Raw genomic sequence first — 19,125 nt, 5'->3', positions numbered from 1 at the left:
GCTGTAATTTTCGAACAGCTTTAACTGATCCATCCTTCTTAAAAGGAGATCTGTGCATTTTACCAAGAATGCACCCTTCACAGGCATGCGGAGGAGGTGTTTCAAGAGGAGGCAATGCATCAACCATGGCATGTTTTTGAAGCGTCATCAAGCTGCCATAATGCATATGTCCATATCTCGCGTGCCATAACTCCGCATTCTGCATAGCCGCAGTAGGAGTGGAAACTGCAAGAGCAATCCCATCCGTACAAGCAATATACAGCCGTACATTTGTACTTTTTGCAGGTCCTACAGGCGACTTGTCCGTACCATCATCCGTACGATTAGGTGCCGTACAGTTGCGTCAGCAACTGTACATCTGTACTATTCCGTACAACTCTCCTCTTTCGTACAGGTTCTTCTTGTTGGGTCTTTTTGCAGATTCACTCTGCAGATTTTGAAGTGAGCACATGCATTTGGGATTCAGCGAGTGTTTGACTGAAGAGCATTTTTTTGGGCAGATTTGAGCACATTCTGTGATTGGGCATTTTGTTAAATTTGGGGCTTTTGTCAAACTGCCCCAAGTTGTGCCCAATTTTAATTTGAAGCTTGGAGCTTTTGTCCATTTTTTGGCACATATTGCAAACAAATTGCAAAGATTGGCCAAGAAATTGGGGCTTTTGCAAGAGATTAGCTATTTGGGTGAAATTTGGCTCAATTTCAACTCGAAACTCGGGGCTTTTGCAGATCTAATCTGAAATTTGGGGCTTTTGTTCAGAAATTGCAGATTTGGGGCTTTTAATAAATTTGCCCCTTTCTGGTTGCAATTTCAAGCCACAAATTGGGGCTTTTGTGTTGGGAGAGCAATTTGACAGGTTTCAGATCACACTGCCTTTTTTTGTGAGTGCTTTGAAGCGCTTTTGGCAGGTTTTAGGAGAGATTAGATGCTCTGGCAGATTTCTGACAGAGACATTACAGAGATTTGAGTTGCATTTTTAGCTAGTGTTTGGCTGTGTTTTTTTGGGATTTGTGCACTCCATTCCCAGCAAGGAAATTCAGATTTGCATTTGCTGTATTTTCTTTCTCAGACATGGCCCAGCAAAATCAGAATGATTTTGGTTTCAGTGGTCTCTCACAAGAGGACAAGCTGGATGGTACCAACTACTCCCTCTGGAGTTTTATGGTACGCAATATTCTGATTTCTCGTAATTTGTGGGACTATGTAAGTGGGGATGAGTTCCAGCCAGCAAATGTGGCACCTAATACCCCTCCCCAACAAGGAGGAGGCAGAGGTCGTGCACAGGGTACAGCTGCAGCACAAGTTATTGGTGCAGTTATACCTACCACTCCAGAGCAGAAGAGATGGGATTCACGTGATGCTTTAGCTTTGTCGTGTATTTCTCTTTCAATGAAAAGATTCATCATTCTGCATATCCGGTCGTGTAAGACCTCAAAGGCAGTATGGGATATTTTGGAGAGCATGTATGCAGCTCGGAATGATGCCAGGGTGTCTTTTTTGAAAAGAGAATTGTCTCATACACATATGGAAGAGGGTGACTCCATGTCAGTGCACCTCACAAAGCTACAGGATTTACGAGAGCAGTTGCTGAATATTGATGAGATCATTCCTGATTCAGAGATGATTACCACTACTCTGAATTCTCTTCCTGAATCTTATCTCAGCTTTCATACCTCGCTGAATTTGTCTTTGAGGGGGGGTGCAAATCCTCTCACTTTTCACGAGTTGATAGACTTCTGGTGCAGGAAGAGCAGACCAGGAAAAACATGGCTTCACGAGCAGGTGAACATGCCATGCTCTCAAAATTCAAGCCTAAAGCAAAGGGACAGGCATTCAGCAAATCAGCCTTCCAGTGGTTCAGGACAGCCTTCTCAAAAGGCTAAGGGTGATGCAGGTAAGACCAAGAAGAAGGGAATATGTCACTACTGCAAAAAGCCAGGTCACTACATTGGAGAATGCAAGAAAAGGCTTGCAAAAGAAAAGAAAAACAGCTCCGGTATGGCTGTCTCAGATTCAGCTTCTCATGCATCTGACAATGAGCAAGCTACAGCCAACTTTGTGGAGCACGACTATGCCTTCTTGTCTTGCATTTCAGTGTATCACACCTTATGATGCATCCTTGGAAGAATCATAACTGCATGTCAGAAAAGCATAAGTACTTTAGTGGCAATTGCAAATACATGGTATTTTGACAGCGGTGCCTCAAAGCATATCACTTCCAGGAAGTGTCTCTTCACATCTCTGCATCCACCACCTGTTGGTAAAAAGGTCACATGTGCTAACAACTCCTCCTATTCAGTTCGTGGTACAGGAGAAGTTGAACTTACAGCCATTGATGGCTCAACATTCAGAATTTCTGATGTCTTGTATGTGCCTAGTATCACAAAAAATCTACTTTTAGTGTCCACTCTTAACAGAGCTAGATTTCAGGTCATTTTTGAAGATGACAAGTGTGCAGTCCATGATAGAGAGCATGACTATGCCTTGAGATTGTCTGGCACTTTGTTGCATGGTCTTTTTCAGCTTGGTATGTATGAGAAAAGACCAGCACAGGCGTGCTGGTTGTACAGCTACAGGTACAAAATGTGCCGTACGGTAGTATGGCCTGACAGTACGGCGCTGCAGACTTGTTGTACGGAATGCAGTACAGGAGCTGTATGGGAGTTCTGACGACAGATGTATGGAATACAACGAAGTGTATGGCTAGAACATGCGCTACAGTTGTACAGCGCTGCAGTTGTACGGATGTACGATGCAGCAAACGGAGACTGTACGGATTTGTTCACGGGCAGTTGTACGGCGGTTTGTACGTACAGTCCAGGATCTGTACGGCGCTGTCGACGAGCTGGGAGCTGTAACGGCGCACGTGTGAGCTGAGCGTAGTTGTACGGATTTACAGCTTGCAGGTGACTGCACGATGTATGACCAGTACGGCACCTCGAAGCTTGGGCTGGAGCTGCGTGACGTCGAGAGCTTGGGAGCTGAAGATGGGAGCTAGTCCGAGGGGAGGAGGAACTGGTCCAAGAGCTTAGTCTGCTCTGATACCAAATGTGAGAATGGGAGAGAGAGAAACAGTGAGAGCAAGAAGCAGGAGAGAGTGAGAGCTGAAAGCTTAGTTGCAAATAGATGAGTGTAGTACAACTGAACTGAGTGATGGGTTTTGTCTAAGTGACAAAACCTTATCACTTCACTAACCATAGTTAGTGAACTAACTGTGGTTAGGGGGAAAAACCTCTAAGTGAGGGAAAAGTGCCCCTAACCTACTTATTACATTACATTGGTCACTGCTAAATTATAGCAATAATTCTAACAAGAAGTGCCCAGGACAGGGATACTAATAGACATTGTTCACCTAGGGAGTTCTCTGTTGGAATGATGGTATATTTGCGTATTCCCAAGGAATCCTAGAGCCAGTACTTGACAGGTTAGGAAATTATTATCCCCACATACTGTGGTCCATTCCAAAGAATGGGCCAAGTTGCATATGAACAAGAATTGCCTCCTAATCTAAGAATTCATCCAGTTTTTCTTGTCAGTAGACTAAAGGAAGTACTTGTGCTAAGGATCAGGTTGTAACTCTCAAGAACTCATAAAGGTTAAAGATTTAACCTTTATACCACATGAACCTGAAAGTATTCTTGGATTTCGTGAACGTCCAGTTCACTAAATACAAGATTAAGTGGAAGGATTGTGTGGAGGAGGATTCTACATGGGAGACATTGACTAACCTTTTGAGAGAGTTTCCGGATTTTCTTATGTTATAGGAGTGAGTTCTTAGAAGAAGGGGAGTATGTCATGTGCATGGACCGCATCTGACATGTGCTTTAGGCCCACAAGACTAGCTCAAGTAGCCTAGGGAGGCTAGGAGCTAGGCAGGAGAGTCTCTGGTTGGGTTGCAAGGGCAACGGACGAGCTAGAACGAGTTAGGGCTTTTGCTATTTTAGCAACATTGGGCTCGAGCCTATATAAGCAGCCCAGGGGTTCATTTTTCAGTCACACAAGTGAGAGCAAGGATCTTCCTTGTACATCTGGATCTTGGATCATGTTGTGGACACGCACCTGCTTTCTAACGTAGCTGAAGGCTCAGCAGTGGATTCAGGGCCCCTGTGGGCGCCACCTGGTGGTATGGGACACCAGGCTGGTAGGGATCTAGTTGGGAGATGTGCTAGTGCGCCCGTAGCTCAGCCTGTGGCTTGGAGGGGACATCCAAGTCCTGGACGTCATGGTTGGGTGGTGAGCATGCCTGCTCGACTATCATTGTTGTTCTATGGTTGCTTTCCCTGTGTTTGTTTCCAGGTGCAGGTTCTCAGGAGCGTTGGGGCCGTGACAGGATCCCAGTCAGGTCCATGTGGTTCATTGCTGACACATGATACGTGGCACATAAGATGACATGTCAGGGTTTGCTACTGTCGCATGGACTTATTCCTATATTCATTAGTGTGCTCTTGTGTTGGATTTGAGTTTTTTGATCTCTAGCTTTTTGGGCCTTCTAGAGGCATCTATAAATCTTTCTTTCTTTCTATGTGCTTATGACGAGAGGCTCTTTTTACTTTGCAATCAGACACCCAGAGAAGAAGGGACCATTATTCCTAGAATTTGCATTGGGCAATTGTTTCCCTGCATATTAAGCAAGGCTTGCCAAGCTTGTTAGTGGCAAGATCCTCTCAGGTAGTAAACATTGGATTCTCGATGCAGGTCAGGGTGAGGCTAGGTGGTTTGTGCTTACTCTTGCTACTACTGGTAGTGCCTCTTGAAGACTTTGATTTAGCAAAGCAGTGCTGTATTTGCTCAGATTACCCTTTTGGTGTTAGTTTTTGCCATGTCTGATTTTGCTATGAAACCCTACGAAATTGTGTGCATATAATCATTCAACTTTTTTAGATGATTTGAGTAGAGATGACTTCACAGGGAATTACACACACAGAAGTGCGGTGCTATTCATTGAAGATTTGTGCGTCCCTGGGATCTCATCTTAATAAGGTGACTTGCATTTAATGGAGCTTTGAGACTTTACCTTGCATTGGTTACAGATAACTTGTGGTGTTCTTGCAGGGTATGATTCTACTGAGAAAAGGAGGGTTCCAGCATGGTGTGATCGTATATTGTTTCGTGATAGCTTTGATAGAAATCACTTGGTGCGGAAGCCAGGCCTGTCACACCCGATTTCTGCAACAGCTACCCAGTATGTACTGTTTCTCTCTTCAACAGTTTCCTTGTATCTCTTCTATCTCAATGAACCTATAAGACCTTTCCTCAGAGAAATACATATACATTATTGTATTGCCTTGAAGCTTTTATCATAAGAGGGGTGTGATATGTTTTTGGTAAAACAACGGCATTTGCGATCATGGTTTAACATACAATTTTGTTTTCAATATAAAAAAGGATTCATGCAACATATAGTGGACGTCTGCCAATACTCATGTGGTCTCTCATTGCTGAACGAATCGCTGGATCTATCATAAATTCATACATCCTCTAGATTTGGTTTGATGTTCTGTTGCTACATTATTCTCAGCAGTATTCACTTTTCTTATCTATTGGAGGGCTCAGGCATCTCAACTGTTTTAGCTTGGGATGCTGCTTATGAATCCCTTGTGCAAATCTGTGAGCTCCCGCTCAGCCTTGCCTCTGCTTGCCCGCTTCCCTCCACACTTCCTCTTCCTGAAGCTTGACATTTGCGCATCATGGATAGACTATTTAACTTTACAATTTGTCTTTGATATGAAAGAAGATTTATGCAACACATAGCGGACATCTGCCAATACTCATGTGGTCTTTCATTGCGAATGGCTTGATCGATCTATCATAAATTCATACGGCCTGTACATTTGTCTTGATGTTCTGTTGCTACCTTATTCTCAGTGGTTCTCACTTTCCTTATCTATGGGAGGGCTCAAGCATCTCAACTGTATTAGCTTGGGATGATGCCTTAAGAAGCCCTTCTTGTGTGAACCTCTGAGCTCTCTGCCTCTCGCCTCCACCCATCCTCTTCCTTCAACCTATCTCTCTATGCTTCTGCTGTGCTTCACCTGCCCTTACCCCCTCGCCTTCCCTGCGCATCTTTTGGGTTGCTGATGTTGCTCGCATGGCGTTTATTGCATCCCATTTTTGGGTTGCTGATGTTGCTCGCATGGCGTTTATTGCATCCCATTTTTGGGCTGTTGCAAGCCTACACCACCCCACCTCTGTCCCTTCCGCCCCTCCTTTCTTTCCAGCCTCACCTCTCCCTTCTCTGGCTTCCTTAACCCTTGCTGCACTGTTGCCCGTCAGCTATTTGCCTCAGGCTGAATTGGTCCCTTTCTCTGCCTGGCTCCTGCTTTCCCACCCCTTTGTACTTTTGATATCCTGTGGGCAGCCATTTGTGCTGCTCCAGGCCCTCCATTTTCGGCCTGGGGGTCTGGCATTGTGCTCCTCAGCCTGGCCTTTCCTCTTTCCCTTTTCTCTTTGAGCAGTTTGAGGGGCTTTTGGCAGCCAGGCTATCCAAGAGGTAGCTTGGAGTTCAGGTGGGGTTTTTCCTTTGTCCCCCTGCATACCTTTGGATTCTTTCCCATGAATGATCCCAAGTGAAGGGTTACTACTGTTTTCCATGCTTTATTTTAGATTTGCAAGCATATTCTAAGTACGCATTAATGAATTTACAGGCTTTAAGGTAACGTAAGAATGGAAGTGTATGTGTCCCTATGATCCTTAAAAATTCAGGAACTTCATTTGAGGTCTCTGTTTTTGAAGGGATGCCACTGTAGGTTTGTGCTTGAAGGGAAAAAAATTGAAATGGTTCTTCCATTGCTTGGAGTGCTTCAGATTTGCATGTAGCCAAAAAAGAGACTGGTCTTTAGCTTCCTCTAATTTCATATCATCTCTGGATATGTGGGCCTGCAGGTATGCAGCTTGCATGGATACAGTTGAGAGTGATCACAAACCTATATCCTGCCTGTTTAATGTAGAGATTGCTGTAGTTAATGAGGCTGCATGCAGATGGGAATACGGAAGATTCATGTACACTAATGGAGAGGTCCAGTCACTCCAGAAGCAGATCGATACTGTTCCAGAAACAGTCGTGAACACAAACAATTTGAAATTGGTAGACTGGAATGTGTCACATCTGAAAGTAACCAATGAGTGTGGTCAAAACTGGGCAGTGTTTAGTATCTACTGTGAAGGAGAGCCTACTGGAATCTCCTGTCCTTGTAAGCAAAATCACAACATTGAAAACAAGAAAAGATCATGCAGAGGGTGCTATGGATTTCCTACCTGGCTACAGGTTGGTTTCTGTAACTCTGTAAATAGGGTCCTGATACTCATATGTTTATTGATGTGGAATTAAAGGTCAGCAATGGAGGTTTGTATTGTTTGTCTTCATCTCTGAAGCAATTTCTTTGCATGTGGATGCAGGTCCTGCCTGCTTCAGGAGTGCTTCGGCCAGGGCAAACGATGGAAATAGGAATTCAATATGTGGGAAGGGAGATGCTAACTGAAGATGATACAAGTTGCAGGCAACAGACATGGTGGGCTGATAGGGAAGAAGGAAAAGCAATCGTCCTGGTTGTAGAGGTTAAAGGGGTCCTTTCATGTTGTAGCAGGCAACACCGAGTGTGTGTATCTCACTTTTCATCATCTCATGATGGCCTTCACAGTAGGGATCCTCACAACCACAGCCAAAGGACATTTCTCAGTGCATCAAACCTAAGTGCCAACAGTTCATTTTACTAAGGTGACTGTTGTGGCTTTTCATTGAGGGTTCAGCCTATTGCTTAAAAAAAATTTCAGTCCGTAGACTGCTGAGTGGACCCTTAAACTTTTCAATCCCATTCCAGTGAATTTACATTGAAGGTGCTTAATTCCACGGACTTCACCTTGTTCGTTGATGTTGCACCAGCAAGACACGACAGCTCCAAATATGTTCAGATATTTAGTCTATTGCAATATTATTGACGAGCATGTAATGTCAGCTAGTCATCATTTCTTGGTACTGAGGAGTCATGGCTCATTGTTCTGGAAATCCTGGGTGGCTGTAGGATTGCAGTCAACATCCTTTGTCATTTTCCTCATTTCCCATACCATACTCTCTGTTCTTCCATATTTGAGCAGGGACCGTGATCTTTCCATTCTACTGAAAGATAAAATAAGTTTTACATCCCTATCCATGTCTTAGTCTCTGCTAGTGTGATTGGATACCCTTGTTGCCTGCAGCAACAATCCCTTATCTGCACATATTTGCTGTTACTCAAGAAGATCAAAACACAACATTATGGATTTATGAAGTAAAGGTTAGCTGAGGTCAACCTTTGGAACCAAGGTTCAGATGCATGACGGATAGATGAATGGGGATGGGATTGTTAATTAGTCTCTGCTAGAGTGATTGGATACCCTTGTTGCCTGCAGCAACAATCCCTTATCTGCACATATTTGCTGTTACTCCTCAGGAAGATCAAAACACAACATTATGGATTTATGAAGTAAAGGTTAACTGAGGTCCACCTTTGGAACCAAGGTTGAGATGCATGACGGATAGATGAATGGGGATGGGATTCTTAATTGAGCATCTCAGCAGACAGATCTAATTCGACACAACATGCAATCCCATACAACAAAATTGACAAGACATGACCGGTATGCTTCCTCTTGTAACTATACAATGCCTCAATCAATAATATAAAATGGGACATAAGGCTTGCAACACAACAACCCCCCAACGCCCCCCCCCCGCCTCCTCCCCCGGGAAAAAAAAAAAAAGGGGAAAAAGAAGGAGGGAAAATGCGTGCATGCATGCACACATAGACACACACTTCACAGAGAGAGAGAGAGAGAGAGAGAGAGAGAGAGAGAGAGATGATATGATTATACACATGAGACCCTTCAGGATCTGGGACTGGCGATCAATATTAACTAATAGTGACCCCTTACATCCAGTGAAGATCTTACAGCTTTGTCATGTAGTGAGTACTTGTTGGGCTAGCTTGTGAGCTAGACCTAGTACCTTGTTGCGATGTTGTAAAATCTCTTTTAAGTAGCTTCCTAGCTTTTTGGCTGGCTGCTCCATCAGATTCTTTAGGTCTTTGCTTTCCCCATAGCCTTCTCTGATGTCTGCGCATGCTCTACATCCGAGGAGTACATGCTGCTCATTTTCTACTTCTCCTGTGGGGCAGATTTTGCGGATTCTTTCCTCTCTAGGGATCCTGGGTCTTGCCCATCTACCCCTCTCTACCTTGAGATCATGTGAACTAGTTCTGATTTTGCAGATCAGATGTCTTTTAAATGTTGATATGTCTTCCCCAAGGTATTTCTGCATTCCATAAGTGTACATTGAGTTAATTTCTTGTTTATAAAACTGCATTTTTGTCCCTGGGTTTTGCCATAGTTTTTGTACCATTTTCTGCATCACAATCTCTCTTATTTCACATGCATCTTCTGGTATATCAGAGTTAGTTATACCCCATGATTCCATCCACTTCATCCCCTCTCTGTGCCAACTAGAGAGAGAGAGAGAGAGAGAGAGAGAGAGAGAGAGAGAGAGAGAGAGGTGTATGAACGTCTTCGAGAGCCCCGCGGGCCTATGAGACAGTACAAAATCGAAAGTGACACATACTCATACAAGCCACAAAGGGCTGAGGCAAAGGGCACACTAAGACCCTTTGCTGGTACTATACTATGCGTTCGTCTAGTGGGACTATACAACAGCCAGGGTGGACGGCATGGCAACTTTGGTTGCATTTAAGCCTACTTAGACAGGTGATGGGTGTCTATGCTGACACTATGGATGAAATTTACTGGCCCAACAGTTTTGATGTACATGCATGAGTTGCTTGTTATATATGCTTTACTGACCCTAGTTGCATGCAGGGTTTCCAGGTACTTTTTCCTAATAATTTGCATATGGATTCAACTGACATGACCCCAAGGCTCTGAAAAACCCAACAAGCACAAAGAAACAACCATGGAAACGACAAAGATGGGTGCAGGCTAGCTCACCGCCCAACCCGGACTAGTCCATGATAAATGCTTTTACTTGTCTGAACCCATAGCTGGTTCATTCAGTTGCTTCCAGTCAAACATTCAGAAGCCAAAAGCAACCTTGCTGCTGTAATATGATGGATCCTATCCAAGGGTGAGCACAAGAAGGCCAGTTGAAGAGGTATGGCATTCTCTGAGCTTTGAAATGTCATCCTATCTGAGAAAACTGCCAGCAACTTCGTACAACTACCGTCTTTCAAGGTCCGTAGCACAAATCAGCATGGGAAGCAATCTATTGCAGTAGAAAAGACACTCAGGTGCCCATTCCCAAAGTAAGAGTGCATGTGATTTTGTGTGCTTGTCTCACCTTTCTTTTGGGGGTGCATGCGACCTTTATATCAGCTGCATGTTGTACTTTTGCACATGCAAAAGTAGGCCACAAGTTTGAGGAATGGCTATGCTAGCAGGGGACTATTTTAGGCGATCTCTATTCTAGGCGATTGCTGGAAGTTGAAATCTTCCATTTCTGTGGGGCTTTTGGGTTGAATAATTTTGGCCGTGATTATTAACATCCTCCTGCTCTCTCTTGCACTTGTGCATACAAGCTTGCGCAGACCCTCAACTGACCAAGGCCTTGAGCTGTTAGACACACCTGATCGTGAAGAGGCCTGTTGATCCTTTGCTGAACAGCTTGATTGTCTTTCAGTTTCTGTCCTTAAACAAACGATTGCTAGTCAGATTTCAATATTGCTGGACCCTGTCGAGTGGTCCTGTTTCTTCCTATTTGCTTCTTTTCATAGCCGTTCGGTCACCTTGCAAAGCATAGTGGGTGATCACATGGTTGATGAAATCTCCTACTTTAGCAGCTTTACCAACCAGCAGCTTCGCCAACTAGCAGCTGAGTTTTCTCTAGCTGTGGTTGGCCTGTTAAGCAGATCCTTTCGGCAACTTCTCCTCAACTTAAAAGTGGTACCTTCTTCGCATTTATCTTCAAGGGCATTTCACTCCTATCATACATACTCTCCCTCTGACTGGCTCGTATAGACTCATCACCCTCCAAATCATCCCATGATCTTGCAAAAATTAGGCGACTTTAAGAGATGCAGATATTGTGTCAGAGGCTTTCTGAAAGTCTACAAAGCAAGCATAGACGTTATGGGATTTCAATCTTGCCTCCTCAATGACTGCACGCAGGGTGAGATATGATCAAGCGTAGAATGTTGTCTCTGGAACCTAGAGAATCCCAATGCCTATTGCCCATGTGTCTCTGTGTAGCAGCTGCTCTCTTTCTCTAGTATTGAAACAAGACTGCTCCTAACTAGGGATAACCTCAGCTAACTTAGCTTGAAAGGAGAGTCTTAGGGTAGCCTAGCATGTCTAGAACTGCTATGATTATCTTAGAATAGAAAATAGGCTAGGTTTACATCATGTAAGAGTAGGAATTGCATTGCTTGAGTGTGCAGGAAGTACCTCGGCGGAAAGGATAGAAAAGTACCTCTAGAAATGAGAGAGAGTAGCTAGCTAGAGCTAGAGCTCTTTCTTGTGAGAATCCAATTTGGCAGAGTTTCAGTGTATTCATTAGAAACTGAGTACAAATGAGAGAGCCATGCCTTTTATAGGATTAGGACAGGCTGTTTTACATCTTTATTTATGCGATGGTGCCCACATATTGCCAAATTATTCAAGCAGCCTAGAGTTCTTAGTACAAAATACAAAGCCAACTTTTTAAGTACTAACCCACCCCCTTTGTTACAGTCCACCCCTCCCAAAGAAAAGAAAATTTGTTACCAAATTTTGAACAGTCTTGGGAAAAAAAGTAAAAGTAAATCAGCTTGATGCAACCCAAACTTCTGAAAGTCTGCATCAGCTGAGGAGATAGGGTACTGCTCAACAATGGATGCAGGCTGCCATGAATTTTCATCATCAAGGAGGCCTCTCCACTTGATGTAGTACTCCACGTAGTACTGGTTTCTGAGCACATAATCTCTGAAACCAACAATCCTTTTAGGAATATATTCAATGAATCCAGCCTCATCCATTGGAGGTAACTCCTCTAACACTTGCTCTGTAGGACCTAGGTATCTCTTGAGTAGAGAAACATGGAAAACATTATGAATGTTGGTAGTAGAAATTGATAGGCCACTTTACCAACTTTCCTCATCACCTTGTAGGGTGCATAACCTACGAACAAGCTTGAGATTAGTATTCCGCTTCAGAGATGCATATCTTGATTTGTGGAGTCGTAGAAGTACAAAATCACCCTCCTGAAAATGGAGGTTCCTCCTGTATTGAATTGCCCTGCTGCAACAGGGCAGTCATGTGGACCAGATCATCTTTAGCTTACTTGTAGGTAAGCCTTGTCAATAATGGTGGATGCTACATGGGCTTTGCAACCAAACACAGGCGTCTCATCCCAATTGAAGTGTGCTTCATGGTATTGTAGCAAAACTCAGCTAAATGAAGCCACTTGTCCCTTGTAGATTGGGTGTCAAAACAAAAATGCCTTAAATATTCTTCCAGCCACCTATTAACTCTCTCAGATTGCCCATCAGTCTGTGGATGATCTGTTGTACAAGGAGCAAGGAGTGTGTCTATGGATCTGAAAAGATCCTGAAGAAATGAGAGAGAGTAAGTCAAGGGCCGGACTTACACAGGAACCTTTGAGGGGCTGCACAGGGACAGGAAAGAGGTCAATTCCTTATTAGATTCAGCTAGAGCTAGAACTCCTGCTTGTGAGAAAAAGTTTCAGTGTATTCATTAGAAACAGAGGTCAAATGAGAGAGCCATGCCTTTTATAGGATTAGGGCAGGTGGCTTTAGATCTTTATTTATGGGATGGTGCCCACAGATTGCCATGTGGCATTATTCAAGCAGCCTAGAGTTCTTAGTACAAAATACAAAGCCAACTCAAAAGCTACTAACTAACCCCCTTTGTTACGAGTACTGACTGATAAATCTTGTCCAGTGTATGACCACTCATGAGAGCACGGTAGTTTTCAATATCCATGGGGTCCCCTGCTTGTGTATCGGCACAATGGTGGTGGTACTCCAAGCAAGGGGGATGCCGTGACATACATCATGATTGAACATATGTGCTAGGATCAGAGCCAAGACCTCTTGTCCATGTGTGAAGTGCTCAGTCCGTAGCCCCTCGTGGTCTCGGGCTCTCCATTTGTGGAGACGGTGTAATGCAGCTCGCACATTTTGTGTAGTGAACAAAATGCATGTGGTGGGTCTGAAAAGGGCGGACATATCATGTGGTGCCTGAATAAGGATGTTATAGAGGGATGTTGCATAAAGAACTCCAAATAAATCTTGATTTTTCCTAGCCATAGCAAATGTGATACCTTGAAAAAGACCTGAAAACCCAAAAGCCTCAAGGCTATCACTGCAAAAAGCTGGCTGTCCAAAAATGACAGCAAATATCTGCAAATTTCTGACCCAAATCAAAGGGCAAATGCAGATCTGACCCAAATGTGATTGTGATAGGCAATGTTCACTGCAAAAACAACAAATCTGGCAAAAGCCCCAAATTTAATGAGCGCAAATATGCCAAAAAGAGGGCAAATGCAGAAAAGCCCCAAATTTTGCTGAAATTTTTGCAAATGTGACCCAATGAAGGATAATCTGACTCAATGTCCTGCAAAAAGTGACTCAATGTCCTGCAATCTGACCAAATGTACTGCAATCAAACAAGAAATTGCAGACCAAATCCCAGAACTCCAGTGTTCTTGCAAGATATTGCAACCAAAGGAGTTGAAAAAAAAAAAAGCTGATAGCCCCAAAATTGCCAATGTCTTGCAAAAGTGCACCTGTCCCAAAGTGTGAACCTCAAAATGTAGGCTTTATAATCTGTTGAAATGTCTTGAAATGATTTCAAACAGTAGAAGGAAGATAAGCATAACAAAAATCCTCAAAAGCCCCAAATTTTGATAGTGTCCTGCAAATTTCACACGTGCCAAACCTGTACAGAAATCTTGAAACAAGTACAACCGTACGGATGTACGAAACAGATCCAAAGTACAGTGTACAGATTGTATGGCGTACGGCTGTACGACAGTACGGTTCCCAATGTACGATGTACGGCGATGCAAGTACGGCCTGTACGGTTGTACGATGTAGGAAGTACGAAACAAGTACAAATAGTGTACGGATACAGGTACCTGGGTGTACGGGTGCAGATACGCTGTACGGATGCATGTACTACACTGTACGTTGTACGACTGTACGAAATGCGAGTACAGAGACTAGTACGGTGTGCGTACGGACTTGTACGATGCAAGTACGGATGGTGGCGCAGATTGAACGAGGTACAGCTTGAGTACGGAGCAGAGCCATACGATTGTACGGCGTAGGTACAAGGGACGTCCGTACAGTCGTACAGACTGTATAGAAAAGGAGGGCAGAGAAGATGAAGGTCCGGGGCAAGAAGACGAGTCCAAGATGGCTCTGATACCACTGAAGGGGACAATCGCAAAAGAGAGAGAGTGCAGGTATGGAAGAAGTTGCACTATAGTTCAGCCGTCACATCAAACTTAGATAATGAAAAATAGGAGTACAAGGTACTTGTACTTAGACCTAGGACTAAGTGTCCTAGGTGTCACATAGGACTAAGTGTCCTATGTTGCCTAAAAGGCACTAACACTACAAGTGCCTACATTTATGCCTACAAGGCACATACCATGGCCTATAGGGCATCACTAGAACCACCAGAAGATGGCCTACATGTGTGAGAGAGAGAGAGAGAGAGAGAGAGAGAGAGAGAGAGAGAGAGAGTTAGCGCTAGGGAGTGAATAAGTGATACTCAAATGAAGGCTTTCATTTATTCATCATCACTAAATGAGACAAGTGAAGTACAAGCCTTATATAGACTACACACTCACACACTTGCACCAAGTGCATATGGGATAAGTCCCATAGTGACACGTGACACTTATACATGACTCACACATGAACTAGTATTAGATCTCCTAGTACTACACACCAACACACTCTTTTGGCTATGTTATCTCCAACACCCCCCTTCAAAGCAAAGAGTGTGAGACCCAACATGCAAAGAGTAGACCGATCCCCCCTGCACCGCAATACTACAAAGAGCAAGTCCAACTATGCAACCCCTCTTGTGTGATAGCGACTTCTAAGTCAGCTTGCAACCGGCAAGGGAAAAAGATCACTTGTCACCCCCCCTTACTCTGAATTGGGTGGTCAATACCATCATACCAAAGTAAAAGACAATACATTCATTTTTAGGGGACAACCTAGGCAGAGTATCTCTTATTGACTCCAAATACATTCAGTTGAGAGGGACAACTCAAGGATGAGAACATTTATTGACTCAACACAAACACACATAGCATAGAGGGCTTAGAAAGCCCAATCTGTGTCGTATGGGTTCTCAAGAGAAAGGCCGTGAACCTCTGCTGTAGCTGCATGTATCTTCTCAGGGGGCTCTTCAAGTTCAGCTTGTTCTTCAGCAAGGAGATTGGCATGGTGCTTCTCTTGTTCTTGTTCCTTCTTCTTGAAGCAATGAGCTTCAATGTGTCCTTTCTTAAACTTGCAAATAATGTTCTTGTTGGTCTTCGATTTGCTTGTGGAAGCAAATGCTTGATCACTAGGAGAGGCAAGAGAGGCTTCCTTATTGCGACGGTCCTTCTCAAGGAGTAGTGCCTCCATATCATCAAACGTGGTAGTGGCAAGGCGAAGGACTTCTAGAGTTAGCTTAAAGCAAGATATTTTATGCATACTCTTCATAAGGGCAATCATCTTATCTTGATTATCAGGTGGGCTCTTCAAACTTGAAAGTTGTTGAACAAGAGATTGAAATCGTGCTAGATGATCACTCAACTCATCACTCTCTTCCATTTTTAAATCATAAGTTTTGATCTTGAGAAAGACTTTAGAGTTGGTGATTTTATTACCAAACAATGTCTCAAGGCGATCCCAAATCTCCTTAGTTGTTGACTTGAAGTCCACATGATGGATGAGAGAGTCGGCCAAGAAAAGACCAATGAGGGAAATGGCCTTGGCATTCTGCTGCTTCCAAATCCTTTGGTCTTGCTGATCAAGGAATTCAACTTTGTCGTCCTCAACAACATCCCAACCTTCGCGCATAAGGAGCAGCTGCATCTTGGTTTGCCATGTGGGAAATCCTTCCCCCTTGAACTTCTTCACGAGCAAAGAACTGGAAGACAATGAAGTCATGATGGCAAAGACCTTGATGAAGGCGGACAGCAAGCTTGAAGTGCAAGAATGAGCCAAAAGAAGTGGACAAGATGGGTGCTCCAAAATGCAAAGCAGCTGCCTAGAACAGCTGCAGGATGAATTAGAGGTGAGGAGCAGCCCCGAAAGTATGGAAGAGGCGGTTCTGCAGCAGCAATCCCAAAACAATTCGCAAATGCAAGCAGCATCTCCAAAGTAGGTCAAAGATGCCTCTAGAAGTGACGAAAATGTGCAGCCAATGCCCCATGGGTAGTTGTCTCCTCTACAACATCATGCAAATCTGAAAAACGGGATGGAACAGCTCCAAGAAGTTTGAAAATCCACACATGCAGGCGGCTCTTGGAAGGTAGTTGAAGAAATGCTGTTGTAGATGTCTGGAACAGAGAGTCAGTGGCATGGTGTGCTCTGAAATGCACACAACAGCAAGTGTTTGCTCCGAATTGTAGAGGCTGACCACCACACAGCACTTGCAGAGGCTGGAACTACTTGAAGGTGGAGGCTATGGTGCTGGAGCTGCTTGGGGGTGGTAGACTATGCAGTAGAGACCCAAACAGATGCTGAAAACAGCTCCTAGACAGTCCGATTGGAGGTGGCTATGAAGAGGCTGAGGAGAGGCTCTAGTCGGGCAGGTAGGAGTGTAAGGGGCTGCAAGAGAAGAAGGCGAAATGAAGCTGAACTGAGGTGGAAATGAGCAGAGCTGAGGCAGCTGGAGGAAGGAAGAGGCTGAGCAAATCTAGGGTTAGGGTTACGTCAAAGATGACGTGGCAAGGCACTATGGTAGGGTGAACCTTCTCTAATACCACGTTAGAAACATGGGGGGTGTGTGTGTGTGTGATAGAGAGAGAGAGAGAGAGAGAAAGAGTGAAGAAGTGATACTCAAATGAAGACATTATGAATGCTTTCATTCATTCAAGTGAAGCACAAGCCTGATATAGACTACACACTCACACACTTGCAACAAGTGCATATGGGATAAGTCCCATAGTGACACACTTTTTGGCTATGATATATCCAACTGGGAGCCCTTCCTATCCTTTCAAGGCTTCAACTGTGCAGAAATTGGAAAGGAGCAGTGGACCTTCCGCTTTATTTTGCAGGATCAGATGTTCAGCATGATGTCGGGATAGCAAGGGAAGGAGATGTGGAACACCCACGATCACGCTGCCAGTTCTCAACTTGCTTTCTCACGAGGCTTGGGTCTAGTGGTTGCAAGTTTCGAGACAAGTCACACATTGGCCACTAAACCAGCACGCTAGCAAGGTGGGATTGGAGACCATGCCGCGGGTCTTGAAGGTGGGCATTGAGCTCGTCATGCCTTTGGCATGCCGTTGCATGGACACATATTACTTCCCATCCAAACCACCACCAAAATCAGAAATCCGCGAGTGTCACATAGGATTTCACTCATAAGAAGCCCCAAACCCCCCCGCCCCCCCCTTTCCATGAGTTGAACCATGGTGAGTCGGAACATGCATGGTCTACATAAGTGGACATGTCAGCAACTCATTTTTCGTCAGGATTTACATCAACATACTTTGGTGGATGGCTAGTTGACATTGTTATTATTTAGGAGAATATGTTTCAGCTTCGGTTCTTAGATGACAGTGCCATCTCCTCTTGGGGAGAGGTCCGAAGTTTTGGTTTCCAACAAAGGGCAAGAGTAAGGGTGTTTGCATTTTAGTAGCCCAAACTCTAGCCCCATACGTGTTTGATGAGTGAAAGATGGGTTGTGTGGATTTGCTTGAGGATGGGAGACTAAATTCAACTCAGTTGGGGCTGGATTTGTTTGATCTTGAAAGGGGAGACCATCCAAATATTCATCAATGGCGTGTGATTACCCTTTTGGACAACACGTACCAGATCTTAGCTAAGGTCTTGAGTTTGCGATTGTGTCCCTACCTTGTTGACATTTTTTCATGATACTTTGACAGGTTTTGTTCAACAACGTAGCATCTTGGACAACATCTTCACCTTTTGGGAGGCAGTGGATTGGGCTAGGAGTCGTCTCAGCCTATCGCAGTCCTTCTCTTGGATTTCGAGAAGGCTTACGACAGCTTGGAATGGGCTTTTTTGGAGGGCGCCATGGAGAGGATGGGTTCCTCGGATCAGCAGATTCGGGGTAGCTTTGGTCGGATGCTTTCCAGTCAGATACTTTTGAGGGTCATGCAAAGAAAGCCTTTTCTTTTTCCAGCTTAGTGTGTAAGGGCTGCCCCATTGCTCCCTTCTACTCCTCTTCGTGGGAGAGGCTTTGGCCTATTTTGTTCGCTCTCAGGCGGCGGGCCTCATAGGGATGCGCCTCCCAATTTGGTAGGAGTCACATGACTAAATTTGTAGATGATACGGCCCTTCTTGTGAAGGGCACTACAGAGAGTTTAGGGAGTTGGGGGTGGCCTAGAGGTGTACTGTGAGGCATATGTGGCTAGGATTAACTAGACCAAATCCATTGGCTTCCTCACATCAACTGAGGAGATCCAAGAGAAATTAGACTAAGGGGCCTCTCTTGGCTTTATTGGATTCCGCAAGGCTAGACCGCAAGGGATTTAGGTTGTCAGGTGGGCATTGACATTTCAGCTGAGCAACATATAGTCTCGATGCTAGAGAGCATGTGGCACAAGCTAATATATTGGAACTCGGCCAAACTCTCTTTAGCCTCGTGGTGGTGTTTTCACAGGGGATGCATGGCGCAGCTGCACAATTTCTTGTGGACAGGATTAGATGGTATTTGAAATACTAGAGCCAGGATCGCTTGGCAAACGATGGCCTTGCCCCATGCGGAGGGAGGACTTGGCATTAGTGATCCATTGATGCAGAGCATAACCTTGCTGGGAAAACAATGGCCTTGCCCTAGGCGGAGGGTGGACTTGGCATTAGTGATCCATAGAGGCGGAGCATAGCCTTGCTTGGTTGACTGGCCTTGCCCCAGGTGGGGGGAGGACTTGGCGTTAGTGATCGATA

The 19,125-nt window shown here is 44.5% G+C and overlaps 1 protein-coding gene across 3 annotated transcripts in view; it reads left to right on the top strand.

The window, feature by feature from the left end:
• Positions 1-19,125, top strand: part of LOC147891784 (type II inositol polyphosphate 5-phosphatase 15-like) — a 78,682-nt gene that overhangs the window by 55,866 nt on the left and 3,691 nt on the right. For all 3 annotated transcript variants that reach the window (XM_087388943.1, XM_087388941.1, XM_087388942.1), the window contains exons 12-14: positions 5,051-5,180; positions 6,881-7,262; positions 7,394-8,611. In XM_087388943.1, coding sequence (XP_087245069.1) covers positions 5,051-5,180; positions 6,881-7,262; positions 7,394-7,711 — 830 coding nt within the window. In that variant the 3' untranslated portion in view covers positions 7,712-8,611. The remainder of the gene's footprint in view (positions 1-5,050; positions 5,181-6,880; positions 7,263-7,393; positions 8,612-19,125) is intronic.

Source organism: Dipteris shenzhenensis, chromosome 17 (genome assembly GCF_047967505.1).
Source record: "Dipteris shenzhenensis isolate YYH24624 ecotype China chromosome 17, Dip_SZ_1.0, whole genome shotgun sequence".
Taxonomy (NCBI): domain Eukaryota; kingdom Viridiplantae; phylum Streptophyta; class Polypodiopsida; order Gleicheniales; family Dipteridaceae; genus Dipteris; species Dipteris shenzhenensis.
Note: the sequence above shows the minus strand (reverse complement) of the source record. Positions and strands in the feature narration are given on the sequence as shown.